The 15,160-nt window shown below is 36.7% G+C and overlaps 1 protein-coding gene across 1 annotated transcript in view; it reads left to right on the top strand.

Annotated features, from left to right (window-relative positions):
* The window catches only part of CNTN1 (contactin 1), a 210,486-nt gene that overhangs the window by 150,697 nt on the left and 44,629 nt on the right, over nt 1-15,160 (top strand). Inside the window, exons 10-14 of the mRNA XM_036400229.2 lie at nt 910-1,034; nt 3,045-3,162; nt 4,781-4,931; nt 5,421-5,548; nt 6,871-7,046. Coding sequence (XP_036256122.1) covers nt 910-1,034; nt 3,045-3,162; nt 4,781-4,931; nt 5,421-5,548; nt 6,871-7,046 — 698 coding nt within the window. The remainder of the gene's footprint in view (nt 1-909; nt 1,035-3,044; nt 3,163-4,780; nt 4,932-5,420; nt 5,549-6,870; nt 7,047-15,160) is intronic.

Here is a 15,160-nt window from a genome sequence, read left to right on the forward strand (position 1 = left end):
TAATGTAAATTAAATCAATTTATAGTTCTTGAAGTTAATGAACTTCTGGAAGAAAAAGAGACCATTAGGTTTGTTAGGATTTCTTTTCTTATTTTGTTTGTGTTTTCTGTCTTAGCTCTCTGTCTTATTAGCTATGCACAGTTCTTTATTCCTCCATTCTCTCTCACTTCCCTTTTTGCACTTGGTTAAATTAGATAACTAAAAATTGTATCTTACTGCTCATACTGAAATCATCCCAAGTAACTTGGCTTCTTGTCTGAGGTCTGTGCCATAAAATCATGATATTAAAAGGTCACACATAACATCTGAAGCACCCTCAGAAGATTTATGTCTCTTTCACTGGCTGTACAGAACATCTTAGTTAAGATCTCTGGTTGAGTGCTAGAACTACAGAAGATCAAACTCAGAATTAGTGTGACAAGGTTATTACTGCTTGTAAAGCTAATAAACTGGTTTGTTTGCTTAGCAAAAGCAAATATGCTGGGCTGTTTCAATATTAATTTCTTACATATGCTGTTTGCACCAAGAGAGTAATTTCTTGGAGATCCTTTCAGTACGTACGCAGTTTTGCACAATTTCATGTCATTTAACTATCATTTTCATGGTGCTACTGAGTAATTTTCACACAGAATAATCTACAGATCAATATAAGTAGTGATATCTTGTCTTCTGTTTTTCAGGAACCATTATTTCAATTCTGTATTCTCATAAAAAATAGTTTGAGGCTTTTCTGAATCTATGTAGTAAGACAAAAATTTCTTTTTTCTGCTGGTGCATTGCTGACGTATCATCGTTACTTTGAGTTTCCTGTTTAAGTATCATGGAAAAAGCAGTGGAATTAATACAACATAATGCTAATTAAATATGTATGTGCTGTATTTACAATGTATCATGTATTTTATTCTGCAGCTGCTCCTGAGTGGGTAGAACATATCAATGACACAGAAAGGGATATAGGCAGTGACCTGTACTGGCCTTGTGTAGCTACGGGCAAGCCAATTCCAACAATTAGGTGGCTGAAGAATGGTGCCTCGGTGAGTGTATTGCTGTAGGTAACACAGACTTGAGTGGTTAGCTCATGGAAACAGTGTTTTGAAGTATGCATTATTAAAAGGTTAAAGGAAAATTAATTATAATGATCTAAATATTTCCTGATGCCACTTGCATGAGGCATTAAAATCTATTTTTAAAAGTTTCATCTCAATCTTCTCCTATTTCTTCAGGCTGTTTAGTATTCAGCTTTGACTTATCAACTTAACTTTTGACCACATGTTTAGGAGGTAGATATCCCTTTTTCTCTAGTCCTTTTTAAGTAAATGCTCTTCACTCTGGATAAAAAATGTCATCTTTTCTTCAAAATTAATCCTTTTTACCACATTAAACATGAATGTGTCTTTAAAAATAGAAGAGAAAATAGTCAGTGGAGATATGAAAATAGAGGTTATTTTTTAAAGTATCAGTGGTCTTTATCCTGTATTTGTTCACATTTTTTCTAGACAAAGAATGTTGCAAATGTTTAGGTGATGTTTAAAAGAAGTTTAAAGTACTGTTTGATAATTTAATTCTATTACATTGGATATTTGGTTTAAACAAAGTAAATTTTCTCTCCTAGTATCCTGGAATCATAGAATGGTTTGTGTTGGAAGGTGCTTTAAAGATTATTAGTTCCAACCCCTTAGCTGTGGACCGGGGCACCTTTCACTAGCCCTTGTTGCTTAGAACTCCATCAGCCTGCCCTTCAACAATTCCAGGGATGGAAGATCCACAACTTCTCTGGGAAAAACCTTATCAGGCATTCCAACAGTGTATTCAAAGTCTAGTGCTTACACTACATGAAAAGCCATTAAAAAAACAAGAGAATACGAGGGCACAGTGCAGCTCTGCGTCTGCTGAGCTGTAGTGACTCTTGGAAAACAAACAAAAAAGACAATGAGGCATTTTGGTTTTTGACTGTATATCTTAAGAAGAATGTATGATGTTGGAGGCAGAGCAGGGATACCACCATCTGCTATATGGAGGTGACTTAAACCAGGAAAAACAATGCTTTTGTCTAGCTTTGGTAGTTATTGCAAACAAATATTTTAACAAGTGAGTTACTTGCTGGTCCCCACTGTACTTGGCTTTCACTAACAAAATCTGCATACTGGATTGCAGAACACAGTGTGCAAGTCTCCAGTAGTACACCAGAATATTATGCTGTGTGTTACTATGATGATAAGATGATTTCCAAATGAAAGATAGCAGAAATGTTAATTGCCTTGAAAATATAATTTGTTTCTAAATCAGATAATTTGTAATTAGGCCTTTCATTTAGAGCACAACAAAGATTCCTTGTATAAAATCTGATTAAAGCATTTTCACATAAAATAGTCAGAAAATATGCTTCCTTTAATCTGTTCTCTTTTCAACTAAGTACTATTCTCTTCATCTTCCATGCACTCCAGTGCTCTTAGATACAAGAGTTAAAGCTTTCAGCTTCATTTTTTCAAGAAAACAGAACACATTAACATGATCTTTCAAAAACTGATTGACATCTACATTTACAAAATACCCCACCTTAACTACCTTATTTTGATTGACTGGTTTTTGCTTTTTTACATTAAAATCAAATAATAGAAAATCATTTATACTATCCCTCAGAGGAATCTTCTGAAAACTTTCTACCTCACTGGGACTTGCTTTGACTTTTTCCTGTTCTAAAATGATGCAACAACAGAAAGCACTGATGAGTGAGCATGGCATAATGAAGCTTATGTGCATAAAATTAATTTAATTCCTTGTTTCTTATTTCTGAATCAGTAGTGTGCATTGATATGATAACAGGGGACTGGAGAGTAAATTTCTCTACTGACACTCAACTAGAACTTTCCCAGAAATTTAAATATTGAATGACAATGACTCTTTTTTTAGAAAAAGGTGATCCCAATGTTACTGAAAAAGGAAAAAAAAAAAAAAAAAAAAAAGAAGAATTTGGATGGGTGTGGATTCTTCAGCTTATGTAGTTTATGTTAATATCTTGTTATTTTATTGATTCTGTGTTTTAGTTCCGGAAAGGTGAACTAAGAATGCAAAGTCTGACCTTTGACGATGCCGGCATGTACCAGTGTATAGCAGAAAACGTGCATGGAATTATTTATGCAAATGCTGAACTGAAGATTGTGGGTCAGTGGGATTATTTCTCTATTTACTATTTCAGGCTTGAGTAAGATAGCAGTTATATTTGCAAGTACTATTTGGTAACAGATTCCTGTGAGGATGAAGCTAAGAACTCTCACTCAGTCTAGGTGAGATGGGGTTTATTTGAGCTCTCTAGCTGGTTTTTGACAACAACTTGAGGAATAAATTTACCGGCTTGTGGGGCATGTTTTCTGTTTGTATTTATAATGCTTGTTTCCTGGTGCTCCCCCTCAGAGGAACTGATAGTGCTGAAGGTGTACGAAGCTCATAGAGTTGCAGCCTAAGCTTTTAAGCTTTCAAAACTGGTTAAGAAGCATTTTCATTTTTGCTCACATATTATCACTCCTCTGTGATATAAAATCTGGTTTTTAAGAAACCATGTTGTCACTTACTTGGCCTTTGAAGCTCTTCATTTTTATTCTCCCCTTTGGTTTTGCTTTCTGCAACCCCTTACACTGAAGTCACAATGTCTGGTTTTGCCCACAAATAGATATGCCATTTGATGGCTGGATGTAGTTACGAGTCCACTGTTTTCCTGAGGAGCATCCTGTTGAAAGTTTGACTCTCAGATCCAAAGTTCTCAGCCTTTAAACAATTTCTGATGTTTTTACTGATTTCATTAGAGCAGACGCACTGGCTGTATGTTTCTAAATTTCCCTGTGGTAGTTGCTGTTCTTTCCATCTCACACTTGCCTTCAGACTTTCCCAAGAACCAAACTATTCTTGGTTTTCCCAACCCATTGCACAACAATCCTTCATTCTACACTGTTCTTCCATTACTATGTGCTCACTACCAGCTTGATTTACACAAAATGAGCACTTTTTAAATGTGCGTTTTCAAAATTCAGTGTTGGTAATATGCGGATATTGGTCAGAGTTTTGCTCTGTACTTCTGTAATTAAACAATAGCCTTATTTCCTCAGGCTGTGCACACACTTGCTGACATAATTAACTTGCTGATATGCCAAGATGCAAAATAATGAAAGCTTTATTTTCTTTCATCTGCTTTCAAATAAAGGAAAAATTAATAAACATAGATCTGACCTCAGAGACATAAGCGTGGTGCTTATGACAGTCACATCTCAATACTCTTGTGCATCTCAGAATGCACCTACAGCCAGCTGGCCAAACAGAAAACCATAAAGAATAAGAAGGGTGCAATTTTAGTTTGTAGAGAGGGTTAAAACCACTGAAAAGTAAACCCAACTACTCTTTGGAATTATGATTGAGTGAGCAACTTGTTAAAGAAATTTATCTCCAGGAATCTGAATTTTATTAGGGCTGATCAAAAGGCCTTTTGAAAGGGAGGAACTTTCAGTGGACTTTGATCTTGTTAGATTAAACTCAGATGAAAGTTCAGAAATCAGTAGAAAGAAACCTCTAGGGTAAAACAGCACAAAACTACGTAATGATTTTTCATGTCTCTTGTAGATCAGCACATACTTCAAGTACATCTCTGTATTGTTAATATTTTTCTCACTAGTCTGCATAATGAACATTTGTAAACAATTCAGTAGTTCTGTCTTTTATTGTATGTTGGAAACAAATTCTGTTTTGCAGTAAAATCACTAACAGCAGTATTTGTGTTAATTTTTGCTTTCAGCTTCACCTCCTACTTTTGAATTTAACCCTATGAAGAAGAAAATCCTAGCAGCTAAAGGGGGGCGTGTAATCATTGAATGCAAGCCTAAAGCTGCTCCTAAGCCAAAATTCTCCTGGAGCAAAGGAACAGAATTGCTTGTAAATGGGAGCCGGTTAGTATCGACTGTCAGTGAACACTTTCGGCTTTAAAAGTGTAACCTTATGTATCTGCCTGCCTATCTCATAGGATGATTCTCCATTTTTCAGACTTCAGGGCCAGGAGAATGTGTAACTTCAGGAAAATAATATGCCAAAATGTTGCTGGCAGTATGGATTTAAGGAGTTAGCAGGGTATCCAACTTTACCCAGTCTGATTTAAGAATTGAATTGTACCATAAAACTCTAAGAAAAATACTTGAATGAGTACAAGTGAATAGAAGTATGTTCTCTTGCTCCCGCAATCTGAGATTGATGTCTAGATCTAATGTCTCAGTCTAATCCACTGTCTCTTTAAACATTTTTTACTGCAGGTGTGTTTATAAATCCAGTAGTTAGATGTGAGCTTGCAAATGATTTTTCTGGTTTGTTCTTTCATTTACTACAGTTCTACAGGAAGCATTGCTTTCTAATAGGAAATTTAATTTCTCTTGCACTTTCCATAGCATACGTATCTGGGATGATGGGAGCCTGGAAATTATCAATGTCACAAAGCTGGATGAAGGTCGCTACACCTGTTTTGCAGAAAATAACCGAGGAAAAGCCAATAGCACTGGTGTTCTAGAAATGACAGGTAAGCCTCAGAATTGCAATAGCTTGTTTTGGGCAGAACCCCTTAGTTCAAAATGACTAATTTTTGTTCCAGCATTGCACTACTTTTTCTAATTTAATTGCTCATTAACACTGAATTGATGCTTTTAAAGCATATTGCTCAGTTGAAACTGGGTATGTTTGCATCAGTTCTAACACTGTATCTCAGTTTTCAGGGTTGATATTTCCATAAGAGATTACTAAACAAGATCCATTAAATTGACATATTTTAATGCATTCCCTTTATTTGGTGGCTTAGCACTTATGCTAAGGTGTGATTCTGGGGCCATGGCTCAGAGAAATGGGTCTCCTGATGACCTTCCTTAGTGTTGTGGGTTTTTTGTTTTGTTTTGGTTTGGTTGTTTTTGGTGTTTTTTTTGTTTTGTTTTTTTGTTTTTTGTTTTTTTTGTAGGGGGTTTGGTTTGGTTTGGTTGTTTGTTTATTAGTTTGGTGTGGTGGTGGTATAAGCATGTTTGAGAGAGCATTGCTCTCAACATATTAAAGAAATATGCATGAAATTTATGAGATAAGGGTGTATATCCATATGATTGCACTTCTATATTACCTTCCTTTATCAGTATTTTTATTTACTGTGAGTACTGATATCCTTAATTGTGTATTTTAAATTTGATGTCAAATAACTGTAGACTACAGACAGGAATAACAGCATTCTGTAAGACCCATGTCTATGAAGTACCACTGATAGTGGAAGAGTCATTTGTCAAAGAGGTTTTTAATCTCTGTTCCAGAAATCATGCTGGATGTTACAGCTCAATGCTGATGTGCTTTCTTACTTTTCTTGTATTGTTTTCTCTTTTTCACATGTAGCTATTTACACAATTTGTTATGCATCTCTTACACTATTTCTCAATAGATAAATTAAGATCACAATCCCTGCAACGCTCTAATGAAAATCTGACTTGGCCTAACCAAGTAGAACTTTTCATTTATTATAGAGACAAGTTTTAAAATATAGGAAATATTATAATTGAAACAAGAAATGCAACACAAGTCATGTAGGACTCATCATATGTCTTCTTTCTACTTGAGACAGAGTCAATGAATAAAAATAGTTGTAATGTGATTCAGAGATTTAAAGATCTAAACAGAAGCCAGGTATTTTAGTTACAAAATGCTTTCTTTATTGTCTTCAGTTTGGTCCTTTGAAATATGGTTGTGTGAATAGCATGTAAACTAGACTTCAAGGGAGTGGTTTAATGTATGAACAAAATGTAAAGAGCTGAGCTTATATTTTAATAAATATTTATTTATTGGAATTTTCCCTGTTTGCCATTAACTTCACAGAAGCTACAAGAATTACTTTAGCTCCGTTGAATGTCGATGTCACCGTTGGAGAGAATGCTACCATGCAATGCATTGCATCCCATGACCCCACATTAGACCTGACATTTATCTGGTCTCTAAATGGCTTTGTAATAGATTTTGAGAAAGAGCATGAGCATTATGAACGGAATGTTATGGTAAGATATTATAGAACCTTATTTAACACGTGAAAGCCTAGTTTACTTTTTTGTGAATAATTGTCTTGTCTGTGTCAGTTCGAGTCCAGTAGGCCAAGAACATCAAACAGAATTACAGTTCAGACACCTTACAGACACATAGACACTTGCAGGCAGATACCTGAAATCAGATCTCTGAATTGCTGTAAGTATTTTGGTACCTCAGATAAATACCACTCTGATTATTAGTGAAAATAGCTGGTAAGATAGATAGCCTGATTGTAAACAGGGTGCAAATTACCTCAAAAAAGTTTGCATATGCATTAATTTTTACCTACCCATGTTTTTATCATCAGTATTTCTGGAATTTGGCACGAAACTGGGCCAGATGGTGGGTAGGAGTCAAACAGTCTGTAAACACTGAGGAAGAGCAGTTTATGAGAAGGCTAAACATGTTAATACAAAGACATTCATTTTGGCTTGTAGAACAATCATAGTTCCTTTCTATTTATGTGTATAGCTATGTTTTTAGAGTCTTCTATCAGGTTTATTGAAATTAATATCTCTAGTAGAAATCCTTTCTTGTTATATCTAATCACCTACTGATTTGCCTAATAATCAGCAACCTCCAGTGGCTGCCTACTTGTGTAAATATTCATTCTGCTATTCTGAATTTAAATTATTCAAAAATCCTCATATTTAGATACCATTTTTTTGCGCTCCCAAGAGAAACTGTGGGTATGGAGAGAAATAGTTGCTAATGGTAGTTGTGGTGTCTGGGAACACCAGGGACCACATTTAGTTTCAGCTCTGTGTTCAAAATGATGTACCAGTGCCCCCTGAACAGTCCTTCTCCTAGGCTGGCAATATTATCTGATTTTCCATGGACCAAGAGATTCCTTTTTTTTTTTGCTTTCAGTATTTGTTTATCTCTATGTGAAAATATGTTTAAAGTGTAACTTTTTATTCTGATTTGGAACAAAACAGCCCTTTGAGGAGTCAAGAGTTGCCTCAACCTGCTCATTTGCTGAGAAATTAATTCTGAAATTTAATCCTGCTTTTAAGGCACTTTCTAGCAAAGCACTTTAAGTTGACAAGTGTGGGACCAAATAAGGCCTTCAGAAAATGTGTATTCTCTTAGAAGATTGACAATTTAGTTCCCAGCTACCACTTTCATCTTCCAGATGGCCAGTGGTCCTGGACTCCTGATCTCAAATTCTGATTATCTCCACAGTACTGTATGTCCTTTATTGAAGTGCTTCATTTCAAAACCAAATAACCCTACCTTTTCTAGACTACCTTGGTCTCTACAAACTTTCTGTGGTCTGCAGAGGGAGGGAACGAGGTGCTTCTCTTCATGTGGGTGATGAATCTTGTGCTGGAATGTTTCCTTTTTCAGTAGATATAGGGATGGATACTCCACAGGATTCAAAAGAAGATGAAGAACTCTTAATTCACTTGGACCTTTAAGTAGTTTGTCAATTAATTTATTATCAGTTAATGAATTTATTATCAATTAATTTACTTCAGGATACCCTGAAGATATCCTACTGCCTGAAGGATATTTCTTGGTTTGTTTTGCATTCGATCTATCAAAACTGGTAGAAATTCTTTTAGCAGAGGCATCTTCTAGTTTTGCATTCCTAAGCCTTAATTCTGGGCTTTCAAATGCAAAGCAAGTGCAAATAGTCTTTGTTACTCTTCCACAGGTACCTTGGTCTTTATCTGGGGCAGAGGAAACAGTAGGATTGCATATGAAGTCTGCATTTGTAGGTATTAGGTGGTTCAGTAGTTCAGTAACAACAAATGCAGAATTCAGCAAATCCAATGCAATGGTTTATGTAGAAGATAATTAAGACAAATATGCAGTTTATGTATTTCTCTTCTATTCATTTGTTATTGTATTGTAGCATTAAGGGGTTTTCTCCTTCCTGGGTAAGCAAAGGGATTTTCTCTTTTCTCCTGCGAGTTTCCCTCTCCCTGGCAATTCTGGGCTGAAGTCACTGGGTGGCAGGTTTGCTCAGGCTCTCCTGGATGTAAAGAGTGAGCTGGTTTACACTTGACACCAGCAGCCAGAGCTGCTGAGCTTGAAACTGCTCACCAGCACTTCACAAACACAAAAGAAAAAGATGCTGCACTGTGAATATTAAGATTACTGGGTATATGAAGCATGTGCATAATTTCCTGTTGATGAAGGATCCTCATCTATCCCTCTGATAATATCACTATTAATTTATGTGACTATGCAGATCAAGTTGCTGAAACTTGATTGAGCCACAGTATTTCAGTTCTCAAAATAATACTATTATTATTGTCATATAGACATAATAAATGCTAATTAAATTCAGGTAAACACCTGCATAATTCTTCTTTCTTTAAATGAAAGCTTTGGTGTCTCCATCACTCCATCATTGCTGAAGGCAAAGCTAATTTGCATTACATTAATACTAAAACTAATTTCTCAAAAGGACATTTGTCAGTTCTGTTTTCATTTCCTGTGACAGCAGTATGTAAAGGGGGAAAAAAAAGAAAAAAAAAAAAAAAGAACTGGTTAGCTTCCAAAGAGTCAAATGGAGTCTTCAAAATCTTACTATTAAATAGATTACTTTTAACTTTATATATGGTTGTTCCTCTGATTATTTGATTGCGGAATTAAACATTAACATATCTTTTCAAGTCCTGGAAAGATACAGCTCTTCAAGTAATCTGGAAAACTCTAATGTTTGTTTGTTATTTATAGATCTGCTTTTTGTCATATATTTTTAAAGATTGAAAAGATTACTTTTAAGATGTTTATATTAAAAAATGCATAAAGTATCCAAAAAGGAATATTCCTTTAAGTTAATTACAAAAAAAGAGTATTTTTTTATACTTTTGAGTCCCACTAGTCCATTCGCATGGATAGTCAGGAAAAGGAACTCCATAATTTAACTGGTTCAAGTCAGAAACTTGTATGTAGACTTAAGAAGAGTTCAAGTTTAGGCTGTAGTTGTCTTAGTGACATAATGACACAAGTGCATTTTAAATAGCTTCCCATATCATCAGTATTTCTGTTTGCTGTATTATTTATTAGTTGTCCTAATTTATATCAGTGAACCTGAAACCCTGATAGTTTTATCACCATTTTATCTTTAATAAGTTAAATTGAATTGCTGTACAAGTGTTCAGGAAGTTGACCTTGCAAGAAGCTTTCTTCTTTCAGTATTCAAAAAAAGAGTAAGTGGTGATAGAAAGATCCAGTAAAGCCAGGTGATGAATTTGGTCATAGATACAACTGACTTGCCACCTCCTCACATTTTCTCATATAAAGGGGCATTTCTCAAGCTGAGGCTGACACACCTCACTGTCATGAGTGCTACAGAGCAGGAAGCAAAACCTGCTGAATTCAGCTGACTCTGAAGTGTGAATTCTGAGTTTGCTGTGTTCTCTCCAGTGTTCATAGGTGCAGAGACATGGCACAAAGGCAGACAAATACATTCAGCATAGAACTTGCGGGACCCACAGCTCAGGCTCTATTCAACTTTGAAGTAGCTTCTGAATCCAAGCTGTCTGTGCATAACCACCTCTGTATCCCTGCAGCTATCTTGGGCTTAACCTGCAGTAGTGTGGACTTCTCTGAATACTGAAAAGGTTGCTTTTTCCTCATGCAAATATTATTCCGCTTACTTTATCTCTCTTTGAAGTACAGAAAGCTTTACAGTGTTCTAGGATGACACTCATAATATTCTGGACATACACAGCCAGACAGGTACTTTTCACACTTATTTAAGTGCAACACAAATGGAAAAGCCTGTTTCTTTATTTAATTCTTTAAGGTGATTAGTCCAGATACCAAAATTCCCACTGCAGATTTCTGAAAGTGGTGAGATGAATTCTGGATTGGAGATGGTGTTTACCAAAACATTTTGCTTGTTTCTTCTCCAAAGCTGATGGTTTTATAAACAACAAAGAACAAGTTGAACTATGAAAGTAATATTAGAAGAGTAGAGATTTACCACTGCCTGTTTTTTGTACATTATTTTAAATTGCAGTTTGTTGGCTGACATGGGTAGACAAAGTTATTCTACTGCATGCTCCTGCTTCAATAGGTTGCTATGGAGACACTAGTTTTATTGCATAAATGTGTATTCCAACCCAAACTATTCTATGATTCCACTGTTACCTGCAGCAGAAAAGATACAAGGATTTTAATTTCCAGTTTTCTTCACTGCTTTCCTTGGTAATCCTCCTTCCAGAGCGTTTAGCCTGGCTCCAGATGTAGACCAGGAAATTAATAGAAAGTTCAAAAGAACTGAAGAATTAGAGTAAAAGAGATAGAATTATAGAATCATAGAACAGTTTAGGATGGAAAAGACCTTTAAGAAAACCAAGTCTAACAGTTAACCCAGCACTGTGAAGTCCACCTCTGAACTATGTCTCTAAATGCCACACCTACACGTCGAAATGCCTCCAGGGTTGGTAATTCAACCACTTCCCAGGGTAACCTGTTCCAAAGCCTGACAACCTTTTCCATGGAGAAACTTTTCCCTTGTTATTTGGGAGAAGAGACCAACCCCACCTCCCTACTTCAGGTAATTGTAAAGAGTGATAAGGTCCCACCTCAGCCTGTGCTCCAGGCTGAACACCCCCAGTTCCTTCAGCTGCTCCTCATCACACCTGTGCTCCAGCCCCTTCACCAGCCTCATTGCCCTTCTCTGGACCTCTCCAGCACCTCGATGTCTTTCTTGCTGTGAGGGACCCAAAACTGACCACAGTACTTGAAGTGCCTCCTCACCAGTGCCAAGTACAGAGCGACACACTGACTATCATTACCCTAGTCCTGCTGGCCACACCTTTTCAGATACAAGCCAGGATGCCATTAACCTTCTTGGCCACCTGAGCACTCACTGGCTCATGTTCATCTGCTGCCACCCAGCAACTCCAGGTCCTTTTCCACCAGGCCATTTTCCTGCCGCTCTTCCCACATCCTGTGGCACTGCCTGGGGTTGTTGTGACCCAAGTGTAGGACCTGCACCTGGCCTTGACCTCATACAATTGGCCTTGGCTCATTGATCCAGACTGTCCAGATCCCTCTGCAGAGCCTTGCTACCCTCCACCAGATCAACACTCTTGCCTAACTTGGTGTCATCTGCAAACTCACTGAGCATGCGCTTGATCCCCTCATTCATATTGTCAGTAAAGATAAAAAACAGGACAGGCCTCAGTTCTGAGCCCTGGAGTACCCCACTGATGCCCAGGCGCCAGGTGGATGTAACTCTACTCACCACCACTCTCTGGGTCTGGTCATCCAGACAGTTTTTTTTTCCTTGCAACAGTCCACCCACCCAAGCCATAGGAAACCAGTTTCTCCAGGATAATGCTGTGGCAAATGTTGTCGAAGGCTTTCCTAAAGTCCATCAAAAAACATCCACAGCCTTTCCCTCACCCAATGAAGATGTCACCAAAATAGGAAAGAACAGTTACACACTGATTAGGAAGAAGAGGTTATTTATGGGCTAGAACAAAGCCAGAGTTGTAGTGAGCTCATTTAGTACAGTTTTTGAACATATTAAAGTGTCAGGTGATTGTTGATGAAGCATGACCAACCAAATCAACTGCTTACTGTTTTTTTTTATGGAAGAGAGTTCCAGGACTCTCTCAAGGTACTGTCTCAATACACTGTTTTCAGTGCCTTCATGTAATAGGGAGGTGCTTTAGACATGAGTGAGCTGAAAGTGACTCTAAGTATTACTCCCAAAGCTACCCAATTTTGAGTAGGTTTGGAGGAATATTTAGAGGCAATGGCCTAATAATAACCTAGTGAGCATGGAATGTGATGGATGGAGTCAGTGGTTAGGAGCAAGGAGGGGAAGGAAAGCAGAAGATATAATGCTGAGGGTGAAGCCAACAAGCAGTTTGCTCTGGCAGAAGCCTCTGAGGAAACTTATTCTACTTACAGCAGAAAGAATTGTAATTATTTTAGATCTGCCAACTTCTCTGCTAGAATTAAAAAATACTCTGCAAAAGCAGTTGACTGTAACATTTATGTGCTTGTGAGACTTACCAGGCTACCAAAATTCATGTGCCATGTGTAGTTAGATAGCAGAAGCTAAGAAAGCCAGGTGTGAACACTACTCGGAGAAATGTAGTTTGCAGTGTATTGTGAATTTTTGTCATCAGCCATAAAGCTGTGAGCCATGAGCATAAGTGAGCAAATAGCTAGGCGTTTTCTGCTGTTGTAAGTGAAATAACAAGGCCTATTACCAAAGGGATGCTGGTAAAAAGCAATGTCCTCAGAAATTTTCAGTGGTATGCTGAATGGAGAAGAATAATAATACATTTGTTGGAAATATTTCCTGGTCCACATTTCAAGTGTAGAATTAACATTGTATATCCTTTACATATAAATACAGCTCACTGAAGGAAAAGATTTTTTAGTGGGAATGACTGTCATCATTATCCTGCTGAGTTTTTTATTTATCTGTAACTATGGTTTATACAACAGAAACAAGGTCTCAGGTGAATAGGATTAAGACAATAGTGTTGCACTGGGGGTGTTTTCCCTATGTCTCTGATGTCAATAGCAAGAAAATATCTATAATCACATTTACATTTAATTATCACAACAGGAGTCGGATTATCTGTTCTGGTTTTAGCAACCACTCAACTAATTCTGTACTGGCAGGATCAAACCAATTCACGTGAGCTCATTTAGAGAAAATAATTCTAGGTACAGGTAGTAGAAAAAGGTATTTAACATTATTTCTAGCTTTGGACAAACTGATCTCATCACCAAGAATCCTGTCTCTTTTGGATTACTTCTTATTGATTCTCTTACCATTTTACATCTACTGTGTATTAAACAATGCTGAAGCTCAGATGTCTAATTTTAGAACCTGAATTTAAAAAAACACTCTGCTTACCAGGTTCTTCTATTTCTGCCAAGTTAACTTTCCTATTACTTGTGCTTGTAAGTCTTATATTAACTGAAGTTCCTTTATTGTCTCTGAGGGCTCAACAAAATGGATAGACACTGTTTTCAGTCAAAACACTAGATTCCTGTAAATGATATTTAATTGTACAGGGGCACATTCTGATGGCTTTTGGCAATTTAGTGCCCTGGCAAAGGTGATGGTCAAAAAAACCAGTGACTCTCAGAAATAGGTCATAAAATGCTATTTTTGACACCACTATTAAATCATAAATGTAGGGCTTATATGATGCAAGTATTTGCTTGAAACTTGGTAAATACTGAGTGGTGAACCGCAGATACCCTTGGAATATCCCTAAGTATTGCTATCACTGTTTCCAGTCTGTGATTCAGTCTTCTCTGAGTTAAGGAAGGCATTTTTAAGCATAGCCAAGCTGAGGTTTTGGGATGAAAACGTACAGTACATTCATATCTAATTTGTGGACAGAATTTGCTGATGCCTGTGCTCTTAATTTGCTTGGTAAGCTCTTCTCTTACCACCAAGAACTTCGGCTTCTTCTGAGGTATGGAAAGCTTCATTACCAACTTCATGAAGGCTTGCTCCAGGAGAGCTTCTGAAGCAACAAGATACAACACCATATCTATGATTTTTTGATTATTTTTTAAATTATGTTACATTTTTCAATCTGATTTTCATCATTTAGGTTTTAAGACCAAGTTTCCATAAGGGAAATTATTGTTTGGGCAAGTATATGGGCACATCATTATTAAATACAGTAAATTAATTTAATTAAAGTGCAAACATAGAAATAAGTACTAGCCCCAGTAAGAATTTGCAATCATTTGCTATTGAAGTAATAATATGATTATAAGAATTCTCATAATCTGGTTCTAAACCTTATTGCTTTGCCCAGCATTTGCATATGTTTATTTGCAGATAAAAATGCAAGTAATTGTCAGAGAATCACAGGCACTGTGGTGCTTTCTAGGATGACATTTAGTGTTAGTGAACCAATACACAGCAGTCAAATAGGGAACTGTTTGTCTTTTTTATTAAAACCAATAAGAGCAGAATTAAAAAAAAAAACCAAACAAACAAAAAAAAACCCCAAAAAACAACACACCCCAAAAAACCAACAGCCAAACTAAAAACAGGAACTGAAAAATCAAAGAGTTTGATTTTTTACAGCTTCTTTTTTTGGAGGACAGAGGATCAGGTAGCTGC

Source organism: Molothrus ater, chromosome 5 (genome assembly GCF_012460135.2).
Source record: "Molothrus ater isolate BHLD 08-10-18 breed brown headed cowbird chromosome 5, BPBGC_Mater_1.1, whole genome shotgun sequence".
In the NCBI taxonomy this organism is placed as follows: Eukaryota; Metazoa; Chordata; class Aves; order Passeriformes; family Icteridae; genus Molothrus; species Molothrus ater.